The 14772-nt window shown below is 38.3% G+C and overlaps 1 protein-coding gene across 7 annotated transcripts in view; it reads left to right on the forward strand.

The window, feature by feature from the left end:
• The window catches only part of Sh3kbp1 (SH3 domain containing kinase binding protein 1), a 335725-nt gene that overhangs the window by 173692 nt on the left and 147261 nt on the right, over window positions 1-14772 (forward strand). For 4 of the 7 annotated variants that reach the window (XM_078035052.1, XM_078035048.1, XM_078035053.1 and 1 more), the window contains exon 5: window positions 8053-8182. In XM_078035052.1, the coding sequence (XP_077891178.1) occupies window positions 8053-8182 (130 nt within the window). Of the gene's footprint in view, window positions 1-8052; window positions 8183-8983; window positions 9041-14772 lie in introns of all 7 variants that reach the window. The other 3 variants (XM_078035050.1, XM_078035049.1, XM_078035047.1) reach the window with 1 other exon arrangement.

Genomic DNA, 14772 nt, shown 5'->3' on the forward strand with positions numbered 1-14772 from the left:
CCCAGGGCCTCAGGCATGCTAGGCAAGTTACATCCTTAGCCCTTTTTTTAAAAAAAAAATTTATTCTGAGACAGGGTCTCACTAACTTGCCCTGGCTGGCCTAGAACTTGTGATTCTTCTGCCTTAGCCTCCCATGCATGTGTGATTACAGGTGTGTATCACCATGCCTAGCTCTGGATTGTTATTTTTATTTATTTGTTTTATTTTTGTGGTGCCCTGGATTGATATTTCTAAAGAAGTTATTGTGAATACACATTTGAGTTATTTTAGTCTACAGTGGAGAGGACAGGGAAATGTAGGTGAAATTCTAATTATAGAAGAACAGAGATGGTGTGTGGACAAGATTACCAGGAGAAGTAGATTTGAGGGCCTCTGGAGTCTTGGTGGGAGAGGGTATCAAAGTACATTGAAGCAGCTTTGTTTTTCTGTCTGTTATCTGTCTTGGGAAGTAGCTGCCTTTCTTCCTGTGTTGAATGTGCCTTGTCTTATTCTCTCCGAATGGTGACCTGAGGGATAGTCAAAGATTTTGGCTTTTATGTGTTCTTTATGGTTAGTTTTTGAGGCATTTCTCAGTGGCCCCCAGTGAGGCTGACTGGAGACTGATGTGGGTAAAAGACTAACCTGGCTTGAGGGTTGCAAAAGTGGTAACTTGGGGCTGGGGTTGTGGCTCAGTGGCAGAACACTTGCCTAGCATGTGTGAGGCACCAGGTTTGATCCTCAACACCACATATAAATGAATAAAAAATAAAGGTACATGAACAACTGGAAAAAAAAAGTGGTATCTTGTATGTTCAAAAAGTACCCACATCTTCTATTTTGCTTCCAGAGAAGGAGACTTGGTTTGCTCAGCTGGGGTTAAGAAGGCCCTCGGAATGCTTTGAAACTATAACTCAGATAATCTTTGTGAGTGTGGACGTGCAATTCATCCTCATTTCATTTTTGGATACGAGAAATCAGGCAATTAAAAAACTAATTGGTTAATTGTGATCTGAACATACATCCATTCTTACCCATTAAGACACTGACTTGCTCTAGAACTCCTATCCTTTTTCAAAAAAGGATAATATTAGTATAAAATCTATTTATTAGAATGTGATCATCTAAAGAGCTCAAGCTTTTCTCATTTTATTCCCCAAATAATTTAGGAGCGAACACTTCTGAGTTCCCAATGTGCAGAGATGGTAAATTTTAATATTAAGGAGAAGGAAGCCATGTTTAGAAGAGAAAGTGATTAGATTTGAATCATCAGCACACAAAACAGGCCACAACCCATAAAAATAACATATTTGCAAGTTCAAATGTATTTATTAAATAACAGATTTGCATAGCTATGAGATTTATCAAATATTTCAGTGCTTACATTTAAAAAAAATTTTTAGTTGTAGGTGGACACAATACCTTTATTTTATTTGTTTATTTTTAATGTGGTGCCAGGGATCAAACCCAGTGCCTCACACATACTAGGCAAGCACTCTACCACTGAGCCACAGCCCCAGCCCCTCAGTGCTTACATTTTTAAAGAAATCATGTTTATGATGATTCAGAGATTTATTGAATGGAATTTGCTTTAAAACAGGCTCAGTCTAGTCATGGAGGGTAAGACGTATATAGTTAAGAAAGTAACTAAAATCCCATGTTATTACCAGAGTGGCAAATAATGTTATTGATGAGTGAGCAGGAAATTGAAAGATGAGAGTCTCATTGAAGGTGAAGAAGGTGCTTCCTAGAATAGATGAAATTCCAACTGGACACATGAAAGGTGAGCAATATTTGGACTAATTCTTCAGGCACTGGTTATATTGTGCCAGGTGCTGGGTCTGGAGAGAGGACAGAGTGTTAGTATAGTATAGCCTTTCTCTGAAGTAGGTAGGGGGTAACCTGTGAAGGTTTGGAACAAGTAGAGTGCAGCAGGTGTGGTAGATGCAATAAAAATGGAGTTGGGTTAAAAGATATATTGCTGCCCACACTGAACTTTCAAAGGAACATCCATCCATTTAAAGGTTCCTTCCCTAGGGATTTTTCTAAGGTTAACACTTCCCCATAGGCAATATTCACACCTGGGAATAGTGACAGGACAAAACTTGAGACTCTTGACTCATTAGAAAAGTCATCTTGCTCACTCAATTCCCTCTTTCTTCATATTTTCAAATTGGAATGATGGTAAGACCTTAGCTTAGAGTCTCTTAGGAATTTGAGGACCTGTAGACCAGCCTGTGACTATTGGGAAGAACAGAACTGTCAAGCACTGCTGAGGAATGTCTCCCAGAAGCTTTAACAGAAACTCTTTCTACTCTGATGATCGAAGTATGGATGTGGCTCTGTCTTATTAGGCAGAATTTGCTTAAGTTTAAATAGAAATTATGTTTTCTTAAATAATTTCCTTTTCAACTCTAGATTTCTCTTTCATGTGAAATAAACTTGTTCTTGGAAGAAGGAGGGAAGGGGAAAAAGTCAACTCCCATGTCTATGGAATGTTCTGGCCAACAAGAGGTGAACTTTGCATGAATTGGGGAAAAATATTGGTCCAGGCATTTAGATAATTTTTTGTTTATTTTTGGCACAACAAGCTTTCCATGTACTAAAACCAACAGTTATTTAAAGCAACTAAAATGGAAAATAATATAGGCATTTATGTCTTCAGGAAGTAGCCCCCTTAAAAATATTTGTCTATTAGTTCCACAGATAGAAAAAGGATGCTTTCCAGAAACAATTTTTTTCAGCAGTGTTCAAAAGGTAAACTATGTCTTTGCACATTTATATGAAGTTCTAGAAAAGGCAAAACCAATCAAAGGTGATTGAAATGAGATTAATGATTGCTTTGAGGTGGATTGACTGGGAAGGGGCCCAAGGAAATTTTCCAGAGGGTGAAAATGGCGTGTTTGTTGATAGAGGTGTAGAATACAGTGAGCATTTGTCAAGACTGACCAACTGTGCTGTTAACATCTGTACATTGATATAAATTATACCTCAATTGTAAAAACTTCTAAAAATGATCTTAATATTTTTCTGGTGTTAAAAATGTTCAAAATACTTTTACTTCCCTTTCACGGGTAGGAGAAATAACTACAATGAAATCCTTATTTAATTATATCTGAAATATTTTTGAGGAAGATTTTATTAATGTTTAGGTATGGATCTTCCCTTGAAGTTTATGTTTTCCTTTATGGAAAGAATGGTAAAAACCACTCTTGGAACAACGAATCTGACTTCACTGGCCTCTGTGTCCATCTCTCCCAATTGCTTCCTCCAAACCCACCCTTCCAGTTTGTGTTGGCTAAGGTTTGAAAAACAAAGTAGTCATTGAATGAGAAAAGCTATAGCAGTCCTTACATGGATTTTTCTGTCTGGCTACTTGTACCCTCAGGTAGACTTTAGACTTGATAAACCCACTGTTCCTTACTCAGTGCAGTTAACAGGTAAAAATCTTCAAGGATAATAAATTTGAGCTGTTCCAAATAAGTACCCATGGGAAAGTGCATTATCTTTTTTATTCCAGTCATCCTCTTTCCTGCCTTACAAATGTGGATTATGTTTGCATAATTGGGTGGTGCAAGGTGTTGAAATTCACCCAGTTGTTTTCTCAGCTTCTAACAGGAGTATGATCTAGAAACCACTTCCTTGAGCCTTGAACCCATTTAGATGCTGTTGATCATAGAGACCTGAAAATTGCAGGGCACTGGAATATAAGTGGTGTAAGTGCTTTTACCTGGCCTTTATTTAACTCATCAGGAGCAAGCTGCCCTGCTCCCAATGCTGAACCAAAGGCAGAGTTTGTTCTTGGGGCATAGCCATGGGCCCCAGAGCTGGTCAGGTTGATCATAGAGAGACACAGGTGGGGTTTGTGCTCGGCCTAGAGCTAAAGCCTGCAGAAGACTATGAGTGGGGATGGGAAGAATGTAGGCATTTGCTACCTTTTATTACTTTGCTTTAGAGAGAAATTTAAGCCCTTGGTGACGTTATTATAAAGGGATGCATATCTTTAAGTGCAGAAACATCAGCAAAAGCCATCTTGATTTCTTTCTTTTTTTTTTTTTTTGTAGTTGAATTCAATACCTTTATTTATTTTTATGTGGTGCTGAGGATCGAACCCAGTGCCTCACACATGTGAGGTGGACGCTCTACCACTTAGCTACAGCCCCAGCCCAGCCAGCTTGATTTCTGAGCAGGAGGTGTACAGGCTCTGCCTGTTTCTCTCTTTTGTTGCAGATGTTCTCAGGATGGGGTCTTTGACTGTTTGATTCACCAGTGAATCTGTGGAGATCCTGGGCCAGTGCAAGATAGATTAAGTATTCATTCATTAACTATCAGTGGAATAGCGGCACAGAGAAGGCCACACAGAACAAGACATGACAGGACCTAGTTAAGAACAGTGACCAATAGAGTAGGGTCTCTTGGTCCCTTTTGTTCCTCAGTGGAAGGAAAAAACCTTTTATGGAGGATCAGGACTTGATAAGCCCCCATGGAGAATTTGTGGTCACACAAATGAAATCCTAATGATTTCTCATTCATTCATTCATTCATTCAGTGTAATGCATTGTGCTTTACTCTTGGGATGAATAAGTAAAGGAATGTCATCACTCTGGGCTTCAGTATCCTTGTCTTTATGCAGGAAGTTGAACTAGAATATCTCCAAAAATGGATAGTGTAAGAGTGAAGATCATTTTTTCTCATATCTCCAGACTCATCTCAAGTCCAAAGCAGCAGTATGAAGGAAGAAATAGTACAGAACAGCTGTCATTGGTCCCGAGGCCACCCCCTCCCCAAGGCTCTGCTCACAAAGAAACAGCCTTGTGCCCGTGGCGCCTGTGATGGGAAGTGTATCCCTCAGGCGATGAGCAGTGATTTGATTGTCTGCCCCTCCACCCACTGCATGGCTAATGATAGACCTCTGCCTTTTTCCCATAGGCCACTCCTCTCAGACTGTGCTGTGACAGCGATATAGGCATCTAGGGGGTATGGTGAGGTGAAGATAACCCCTGTTTTCCCAGCAGGCAGCCTGCTGATCCTACACATCAGGAGCACTTCCCTCGGGGATCTCCGACTGGAGCTGCTTATTACCAGGAACAGGAACATTTCATACATCATCAAACTGAGTGGCATGGAATTAGCCCAGCTGCCCTGCACAGTCAGGGACTATGCCACAGATCGCTCATTTGTGGTTCATGCCCTTGGTTTTCCCCTCCTGCCCTGTGATTGCTGGGAGGAAGAAGGTCATTTTATGGTTCCTTATTCAGGAATAGCACAAAGGACCCCATGCTACAAATCCTGTGAATATTGATATGCAGGCTCATAGTGAATCTTCCTAACCATCTTAATCCTATAAAAAGCTCCTTGAAAAAATAATACATATCAGTCGAGTTGGCATAGAAACATGGAATGATTTCAGTGGAAATGCTGTTAATGCCATGAGTTGGTATTGAATAGACACTGGGACAGTTTTGCATGGATGCTTTCTTTCCTGAAGAATTTGTGGTCACGCAAATGTAATCTCTGCTCTACAAGTCTGTATCCCAGGAGTTCTCTAACTAATGTTCTAAACATATTGTTCTGGTTATCTCCATTTCACAGGCTTTATCGGCTTCCCCCTTTCTGGAATGTCTTGTATGCCCTCTCTCCTAATTTTAGCTATTGTTTTTCCTTTCTTAATTGTGACTTTTCTTTTCTCAAAGCCTTCCTTTAGTATCTCAGGTCTCACTAAACTTGACTTTGTATATATAAGTTGAATTTGTGTTGTCATAGTATTTTCTCATTTTGTTTTCCTTATATTGCTAGTTTGTTAGTCATACTTTGTCTTGGTAGATTGTCACCCTTTCCAGAAAAAATAAACACATCATGTATAGTTCTGTATCCCCAACTCATAGAGTAGAACCATTATGCATAAACCTCTAATATGGATCAAGATCCTTCCTTAATATGAATAACTGTGACATGTGCTAATTATCCCTATTATACAGATTATAAAAGTGGGGTTCATTTTGGTAGGAAAAAATGGAATAAAGTCACACAAGTTTCAGGATAGGATTTGAACTTGGCTTTTGACTCTAATTTTCTTTTTTTGTTATTTGAATTATTTTAGCTCTTAAATTGTATTTATTGATTTGGGCTGGTAGTGCATGCACATAGTAAAAAAAAAATCAAAGATTCTAGGTTTCTTTTTGTTATTCTGCATCATATTGGTAATTTAATACTTGCTTGTTCTCAAAATGAACTTATTTTCCTCCAAGAAACCAGCTCACTATTCTGACTTCTGCTGTTCTGTTAGTGGTTCCAGCACAATTTTTTTTGGGGGGGGGCAGGGTTACCAGGGATTGAACCCAGGGACACTTGGCCACTGAGCCACATCCCCAGCCCTATTTTGTATTTTATTTAGAGACAGGGTCTCACTGAGTTGCTTAGCACTTTGCCATTGCTGAGGCTGGCTTTGAACTCCTGATCCTCTTGCCTCAGCTTCCCAAACTGCTGGGATTACAGGCGTGCACCATACCATGCCCAGCTTCCAGCACAAAATTTTAACATGACATCTTTTTTTTTAACCCTCTCTGATGTGTACCAGCTAATTGATCACTCAAGGCCAGCTCATACCTCATTTCCTCAAATCCAAATCTGCTTGTCCATTCTTACTGCTCCCCTGATCTAGCCTTCACTCTCTACCCAGATGACTGCATTCTCACTACTGTCCATACCTCCCTTCATCCCCTTCCAGTTCATTCTAGGGTCATCTAGAAACTTATTGAAAAATCTTTCTACCTTCTGAATGAATTCTTAGACTGTTCTTGTTAGGTTGTTTACTTGGTTTTGGTAATCTGGCACAACTATTCTCAGTTTTTAAATAATGATTTTAAATACATAAAATGAAACACATATAGGGTTCCACTGGAGAATATCATGCTATGTGAAATAAGCCAATCCCAAAGAACCAAAGGCCAAATGTTCTCTGTGATATGTGGATCTAATTCACAATAAGGGGATGGGGCTATGGAAGAACAGAGGTACTTTGGATTAGATAGAGGGGGGTGAAGGGAGGGAAGGGGTATGGGGGTAGGAATGATAGTAGAATGAATATTACCCTGTGTGTATATATGATTACACAACCGGTGTAACTCTACATCATGTACAACTAGAAAAATGAGAAGTTATACTCCATTTATATATGATGTGTCAAAATGCATTCTACTGTCATGTATAACTAATTAGAACAAAAAAAAATTTTTAAAAAGAAAACACATAGGGTTCTAAAGGGAACTATTTGTATTAAGGTAGCTATCAAATTATTTTATTTTTTTAAATTTTTTAAATTTTTTTTATTTTTTTAAATTTTTTATTGTTTTAGTTATAGATGGGCACACAATATCTTTTTTTTTTTTTTAAAGAGAGAGTGAGGGGGGGGGACAGAGAGAGAGAGAATTTTAACATTTATTTATTTTTTCTTAGTTCTCGGCGGACACAACATCTTTGTTGGTATGTGGTGCTGCTGAGGATCGAACCCGGGCTGCACGCATGCTAGGCGAGCGCGCTACCACTTGAGCCACATCCCCAGCCCTATCAAATTATTTTAAAAGCAAATTTTCATAAAGTAATCTATGTTTATTTCTATTAATATATTAAATAACAAGGGTATCCTACCAGGTAGAATAACTTACACCACCATTTCAAAGTAACAGTGAGTACAAGTGGTATTTCAAGATCCCCACACATGTGTGATATGATATGAAAATATCTATGATTTGTTTGGTGACAGATCCTTCTATTATGTCACCTACATTCATAAACAAAGCAAATGCCAAATTTCACATAGAGGTTAAAGAAAATGAAATGTGTGTTCAGTGTTCATTGTTGTCCACTTACATTTGTGGACCACAGATTAACCCCCTACCCTTCCACAGTCTGAATCTCAAGACCCTGTGGCTTACTTTCTGGTTCCCTGGTAATTTTTAAGTTTTGGATCCTCTTTTTGTCCCTATGTGGGCTCCACTCCATACCATACAGATGGGAGATTAAACTGGGACCTCCATGTCTAACTGCATCTCTGTTCTTCTCTTTGCATCTATACAGGTGGAGGAAGGATGGTGGGAAGGTGTTCTCAATGGGAAGACTGGAATGTTTCCTTCCAACTTCATCAAGGAGCTGTCAGGGGAATCAGATGAACTGGGCATTTCCCAGGATGAGCAGATGTCCAAGTCAAGTAAGCAAGTCTATTCCACAAACAGGAAATGAGGGAGACCATTAAGCTCTATTCCAGCTTCCCTTCTGTACTGTGTCCTATGCTGAGAGGCTGTGACAAAAGCTCATGGGTATTTTGTTGATTGTACTACCTTAACCCACTGTGGTTTAGTAAGTTTATCACTGAAGAGGTCTGACTTGCAGCCATACATTCCATACATCTCTGGATAGATGACTGTCAGCCCTCATACCATGATGGTTCTGCCTCACGGGGGGCTCATACAGCTATGAGATGTTTTTACCATAAGTTCATAATTATGTTTTAAATGAACCCAATGAGATTGTCGAATTTCTCAGTGTCCCTTGTGGAACATGGAGAAAAATGAGAAAAAAAATATGTGTGTGTGTGTATATATATATATATATATATATATATATATATATATATATATAATTGATGGCAAGAAGTACTGTGCACAAGAGAAGTGCATGCTAATTTCCTTAAAAGTATGAGAAGACATGCTGGGCTCATAGTGCACACCTGTAATCCCAGTGCCTTGAGAGGCTGAGGCAGGAGGATTACAAGTTTGAGGTCAGCCTCAGAAACTTAGTGAGGCTCTCAGCAACTTAATGGGCCTCTGTCTTAAGATAAAAAAAAAGGGCTGGGGACGTAGCTCAGTGGTAAAGCACCTCTGGGTTCAATCCCCAGTACCAAAAAAAAAAAAAAGGTCTGACAAGACAACTGAGTCTAGGCCCCACCTTGAGCAAGCATGCGTTTCCTTCTGCAATGGTGAGAACGAACTTCAGGTCTTTCTTTCTCCAGGGCCTGAAGGTCTCCCTCCAGTTTCTCTGCTGCCCTTTCCAGCTCATGGAGCAAAAGGTCAGGACCGGGAAGCTTTGTTCTCCCAGTCGCTAACCCAACTTCCCACGTGGGCGTCTGTGTTTATCTTGTGCCGTGTTGAGCCAAGGTCATGGGCATGAATGTTGTAGGAGGCTTGACTGTGTCTTAGTAGTGGCGACACTACCTAGGGTTGCTGACTTCTCAATAAGAGAAGGGCAGCTCAGTCTTGCCAAAATAATTCTTCAATGTCTTCCTTTTCCATCTGGAAAAATCTGACTTTTTAGTGGTGTTCTTATGTTGGCTTGATGTCTCTTTTATTTAACCAGGGGTATGATTAGACAGATGCCTGATTTGGAAGCAAAGCCATTTCCAGAGAAGTGCTCAGGTGACCTCTTTTGCTTCGTGTCTCAGAAGCTCTGGATCACACAGCCCGACATATATAGACACAGCTATACTGGATGGTTGTCTCAGTAGCTTCAGCAGTACCTCTTCCTCCACTGCTAAAGCCTGGGGCCTTCCTTCCCTGAACTCCATTCCTGGAGTCTATAAAAGGAAGGACTGGGAAAGGATTTTGGAGCAAATGTATCCTAGAGCTCCTGATGCCTTTTCTGGCTTAGGGCAGAGGGATTTTCCACTAACATGGCCCTGCTAATGCTTGACTATAAGAGTTGCTATTGTACTTAAAATCCACGTAAGAATTTTAACTGCCCTAGTGTTGCTTTTTGTATACTGGAATAGTATCATACATGGTAATTAGGTCCTATAATAACAATACTTTCAGGGACATTGTGGATTAAATGTGCTTTTTTTTAGAGGGGAGACCAAATCAGGTCATGGGCAAATGAAATATTGAGTTCCAATAGCAATAAAGTATATCAGCCACCTTACCTATGGAAGGCCTCTAATAAATGGTAGCTCTCATTGTTAATCAAGATAATTGGTTGGGGCATAACCAGTTAGTGTTTAGCAGTTTAAAGCTTTTTGGTTACTCATTGATGCTGGAGTCACTGAAGCATCATGTCTGCACTTGGAAATGATTTGGGGATTCTTGTACTGATACAGAGATTTAGGGGAGGTATTAGAATTCTCTTTTGGAGAGATTTATGTTATTTTAACTATGCTCTCAGAGCTTGCAGTTTTGGAGCTATTGAAACAAACAGTCTCCCACACATTTCTAAATCAATAATTTGGACAACTGTCCCTGCCCAAACTCTCACCTCAAAGGTATGGTACTGGAATTCCTGGCACAGAATTAAGAGGCTCAACTGTCCTTCCTTCACCTGTGCCCCCCAGCACTCATTCAATTACTAGCCCTCCATTTTAGGACCAGGAGAACCCCAAAATTTCAATAGCCATGTTCAATCCATGGAATCTGCCCATCGTTGAAGTGATTTTGAGGTCCCTGGAGAGGCATGGACTCCTAACAAGGATGCATTCTTCTGATAAAAGCAAATGGCTTTGGTAATCTTCCTGCATGTATAGTTAAGGAAAAGAGGGCCTATCTTTCCACCTGTTTGTGTTCATTCATCCATCCTTTTTCTCCTCCTTCTGTTCCTTGTTCATTCAACCTTTGTTGAGCCCTGTTGTTACTATGACATTGTGTGAGGCACTGAAGATACAGAGCAGAGACCCTACCCTCAGTAAGCTTACCCTGAAGAAAGGGGCACACAGATCCCCAGTTATTCAGAAAAGAATCCTGAGTTCTGGCATCAGAGGAAGAGTGGGTACAAAGGCAGAGAGCCAGTCCCGTGGCAATGTGGCAAGTGGGTTGGTCCCAGAGAGCTCTTCATTGAAGAACAGGTGTGAAAATAATGTCCCTGTAGCTTGCTAAATGTAAGAGTCCTCTGAAATCAAGAAGTAGTATCTATCAGTGTTCTGACAATATTTTCAATAGCCATTTACACTCTGGATTTGCTTTAGCATGTCATCATATGAAAATTTATATAATCAGATCACTTGCAGAAATTATATATACTGGTAGGATTTGTTTAAGCAGAACCTTTGGTTTTAGAATGAATCTACTTATTCTTTTTAAACAAGTCTTTATTTGTGTATCATAGTTTCACATAATATTGGGGTAAATTTTGACATAATCCTACATGCATGAAATATAATTTGCTCCGTTACAGTTCCCAGTTCCTCCTATTTCCCTCTCTTCCTTCTGTTCCCCTTCCTCTATTCTACTAGTCTTCCTTCTATTTTATTTATTGTTTTGATGATTGATAGACATACATAAAGGAGAAATTCACTGTGTTTAGTCTTATCTCCATAAAATGGTGTTAGTGGTTTCAATGCACTTTACTGTTTAGAGAAGGAAAAAAAAACTTTTTGTTTTGAAATAATTATAGATTCACAGAAAGTTGTGAAAATAAACACAAAACTGTACACCAAGATTCCATGTACACTCCACCCAGTTGTAACATCTCTTATTGTCATCACAAATTCATATTCACTTTTGTCCTAATGCTGAAAAATACAAAACGTAGGGCATACACAAGACATCTAGCTTTTTCTCTGGTATGAACTTAAATGTACTTAATCAAAGTTTTTGTTAGACCATCCCACTTAATACTCTTTATAAACAGCAGTTAGTTTTCCCACAGAGATTGCCTAATTAACATGTGACTCTGGGGTAAGTTAAACTCCAATGTTTGTACCACGTTGGTAATTTTTAGAGATCATAGGGATGTCATTTAAACCTCCTTTTAATTTAAATGCTGTCAGGCATTAGGGTGAGTTTTTTAAAGATAATAATAAAAATCTATATCCTGGTATGAAGAGAAACTTGAGTACAATCAGTCTTTTTTTTATATTTATATTTTAGCTCTAGGTGGACACAATATCTTTATTTTTATATTTATGTGGTGCTGAGGATGGAACCCAGTGCCTCACACATGCTAGGCAAGTGCTGTACCTCTGAGTCACAACCCCAGCTCAATCAATCTTTGTATATCTCTTTGTTTTTCTCTCTCTCCCGCCCCTCCCCCCCCCTCTCTCTCTCTCTCTCTCACACACACACACACACACACACACACCTGCTTCTGTATGTGTACATATATGTGCATGCTTATTTCATAGTTGTGTACTTCACATTTCTACTTCAAGAACATACTTCAGGTACTAATTAAATTTTGTATATTAGTGGATGAATGTGATAGAAGTAACATTAGCACTATATTAATTAAAGATGTGTACCATGACTGCTTGTCATATGGAAAGTGTTTAATAGATGCCTGATGAATTTATTACCTTAAAAAGGCATTTTTTTATCTTTGAATGACAGGTAAAATTTGTTAGAACTTGCTTTTTTTTCTTACTCTGATTTAATTTTATATATGGTGATTGGTTATGAAATCCCTAAACTTCTTAGACTAGATTATCCTGAACAACAAGGAAAAAACTGTAACAATTATATTGGTTGATATTTTGGTTTAAACATTATGTCTCAGAGAAGAAGATACATAGTTACATAGTAGCAGAAACTATTGCTGTATATTTAAATTTGAAAATATCTTTCCAATTCACAGAATTTATGAAACCTTAAAGGTAGTTTTTCAAAAAGATTTTTATGAACCTTTAATTATAGGAAATGTCTAACATATTCAAAAATAAGACTAGTGTAATGAATTCCTTTGTACCTATCACAGAGCTTCAGCAATTACCAATCCATGACCAAATTTTAAAGTCCTACACAGTCTCTCCCATGTAATCTTGAAGCAAATCCCACATATTTTATAATTTCAACCATAATTATTTCAGTATTTGTCAATAATAGGATGTCTTAAAAATGCTATTATTGGCTAGGCACTGTGGCACAGAGCTGTAATCCCAGTGGCTTGGGAGGTGGAGGCAGGAAGATCGTGAGTTCAAAGCCAGCCTTAGCAAAAGCAAGGCACTAAGCAACTCAGTGAGACCCTGTCTCTAAATAAAATACAAAATAGGGCTGGGGATGTGGCTCAGTGGTCGAGTGCCCTGAGTTCAATCCCTTTTACCCCCTCCAAAAAAATGCTTTTAACACATTCACCCCAAATTGCAGCAGTTCCTTAAAATAATTAAAAATATGGTAAGTATTCACTTTCCCCTAATAGTCTTCTTATTTTTTATGCAATTTGCTAGTGTGCATCTAGATCCAAGTAAGGTACATACATTGTGATTAGTTGATATATCACAGTTTGTTTGAATTTATAGATTTCTCCATTGTAGACTTTCATATCCCAGATCCATATTTCTTTACCTCCCTCTCTCCTTCTTTTTCTCCCTCCCTCCCACCGCCCCCACATGGTATTCAGTAAATTATGTTGTAAAAATTGAAACATCCAGGGTTAGAACTGTAGCTCAGTGGTAGAGCTCTTGTCTAGCACATGTGAAGCCCTGGGTTCAATCTCCCAACACCCCAAAAATAATAATAAAAAGTACATACATACAAGTGGTTGCATCAGTAATACAGACAGAATCTTAGGATTTTAGGGGCAGAAAGGAATTCAGAGATCATTTAGCTTTGTATCAGATGACAGCACTATTGCCCAGTTTAATTAAGTCCTGAGTGTGGCCTGACTTGTGAATACAGAGGCCAGAATCTGACAAATTTCAAACCTAACTCAAGTTGATCTTATTTTTCTATTATGATCACAGATAATGACTATTTTTTAATATAATGGTAGTAACTTTTTTAAAAAAGTTTTTTAGATATATATTTTTAGTTGTTGATGGACCTTTATTTTATTCATTTATTTATATGTGGTGCTGAGAATCGAACTCAGTGCCTCACGCATGCTAGGCAAGTGCTCCACCACTGAGCCACACCCCAAGCCCAGATTATGACTATTTAATTGTGGCTTTATTCTTAATTGTGCACATACTAATATTAAGTAGAACTGATCACCAAATATTTATAATCACAAAATATCCTGACTTTTATAAGAGTTACTTGAACATGGTGGCAAAGAAATTCAGATTTCATTGTTGTCCAACTTCATTTTCATTCATAGCTTGCCTCACATTTAAGATATAAATGTGGGCTGGGGATGTGGCTCAAGTGGTAGCACGCTCGCCTAGTGTGCATGGGGCACTGGGTTCGATTCTCAGTACCACATAAATGTGAAATAAAGATACTGTGTCTACCTAAAAACTAACTAAATAAATATTTTTTAAAAAGATATAAATGTATCTTCAATTTTAAACACTTAATTTTTTTTTTTTACTTTTTGATGGGCCTTTATTTAATTTATTTATATGTGGTGCTGAGAATTGAACCCAGTGACTCACACATGCTAGGCAAGTGCTCTACCACTGAACTACAACCCCAGCCTAATTTTAAACATTTTAAAAACATTAATTAACTTTTTTTTAAAAGAGAGAGAGAGAGAGAACGAGAACTTTAATATTTATTTTTTTAGTTTTCAGCAGACACAACATCTTTGTTTGTATGTGGTGCTGAGGATCGAACCCGGGCTGCATGCATGCCAGGCGAGCGCGCTACCGCTTGAGCCACATCCCCAGCCCAACTTTAATTAATTTCAAATCATTGTTATAAAACTAAAAATATTCCTTTATTGTTTTTAAATCCTGTAGCTACAGGAACATTTTCAGTTATTTATTATAATCTTGAGAAAGTTTGCATTTTCTTTCTATAACCATTAATAACCATGGGTTTTTAGTTTGAATTGAATTTCTTATTTTCCTAATTCCTTATTTTAAAAAGTTTAGATCATGTTTATTTAGTGATGCATCAAGCTAAGACGAAGATGAAACTGACTTTTAAAAATATGTGG

The sequence above is a fragment of the Ictidomys tridecemlineatus genome, chromosome X (assembly GCF_052094955.1).
Source record: "Ictidomys tridecemlineatus isolate mIctTri1 chromosome X, mIctTri1.hap1, whole genome shotgun sequence".
Taxonomy (NCBI): domain Eukaryota; kingdom Metazoa; phylum Chordata; class Mammalia; order Rodentia; family Sciuridae; genus Ictidomys; species Ictidomys tridecemlineatus.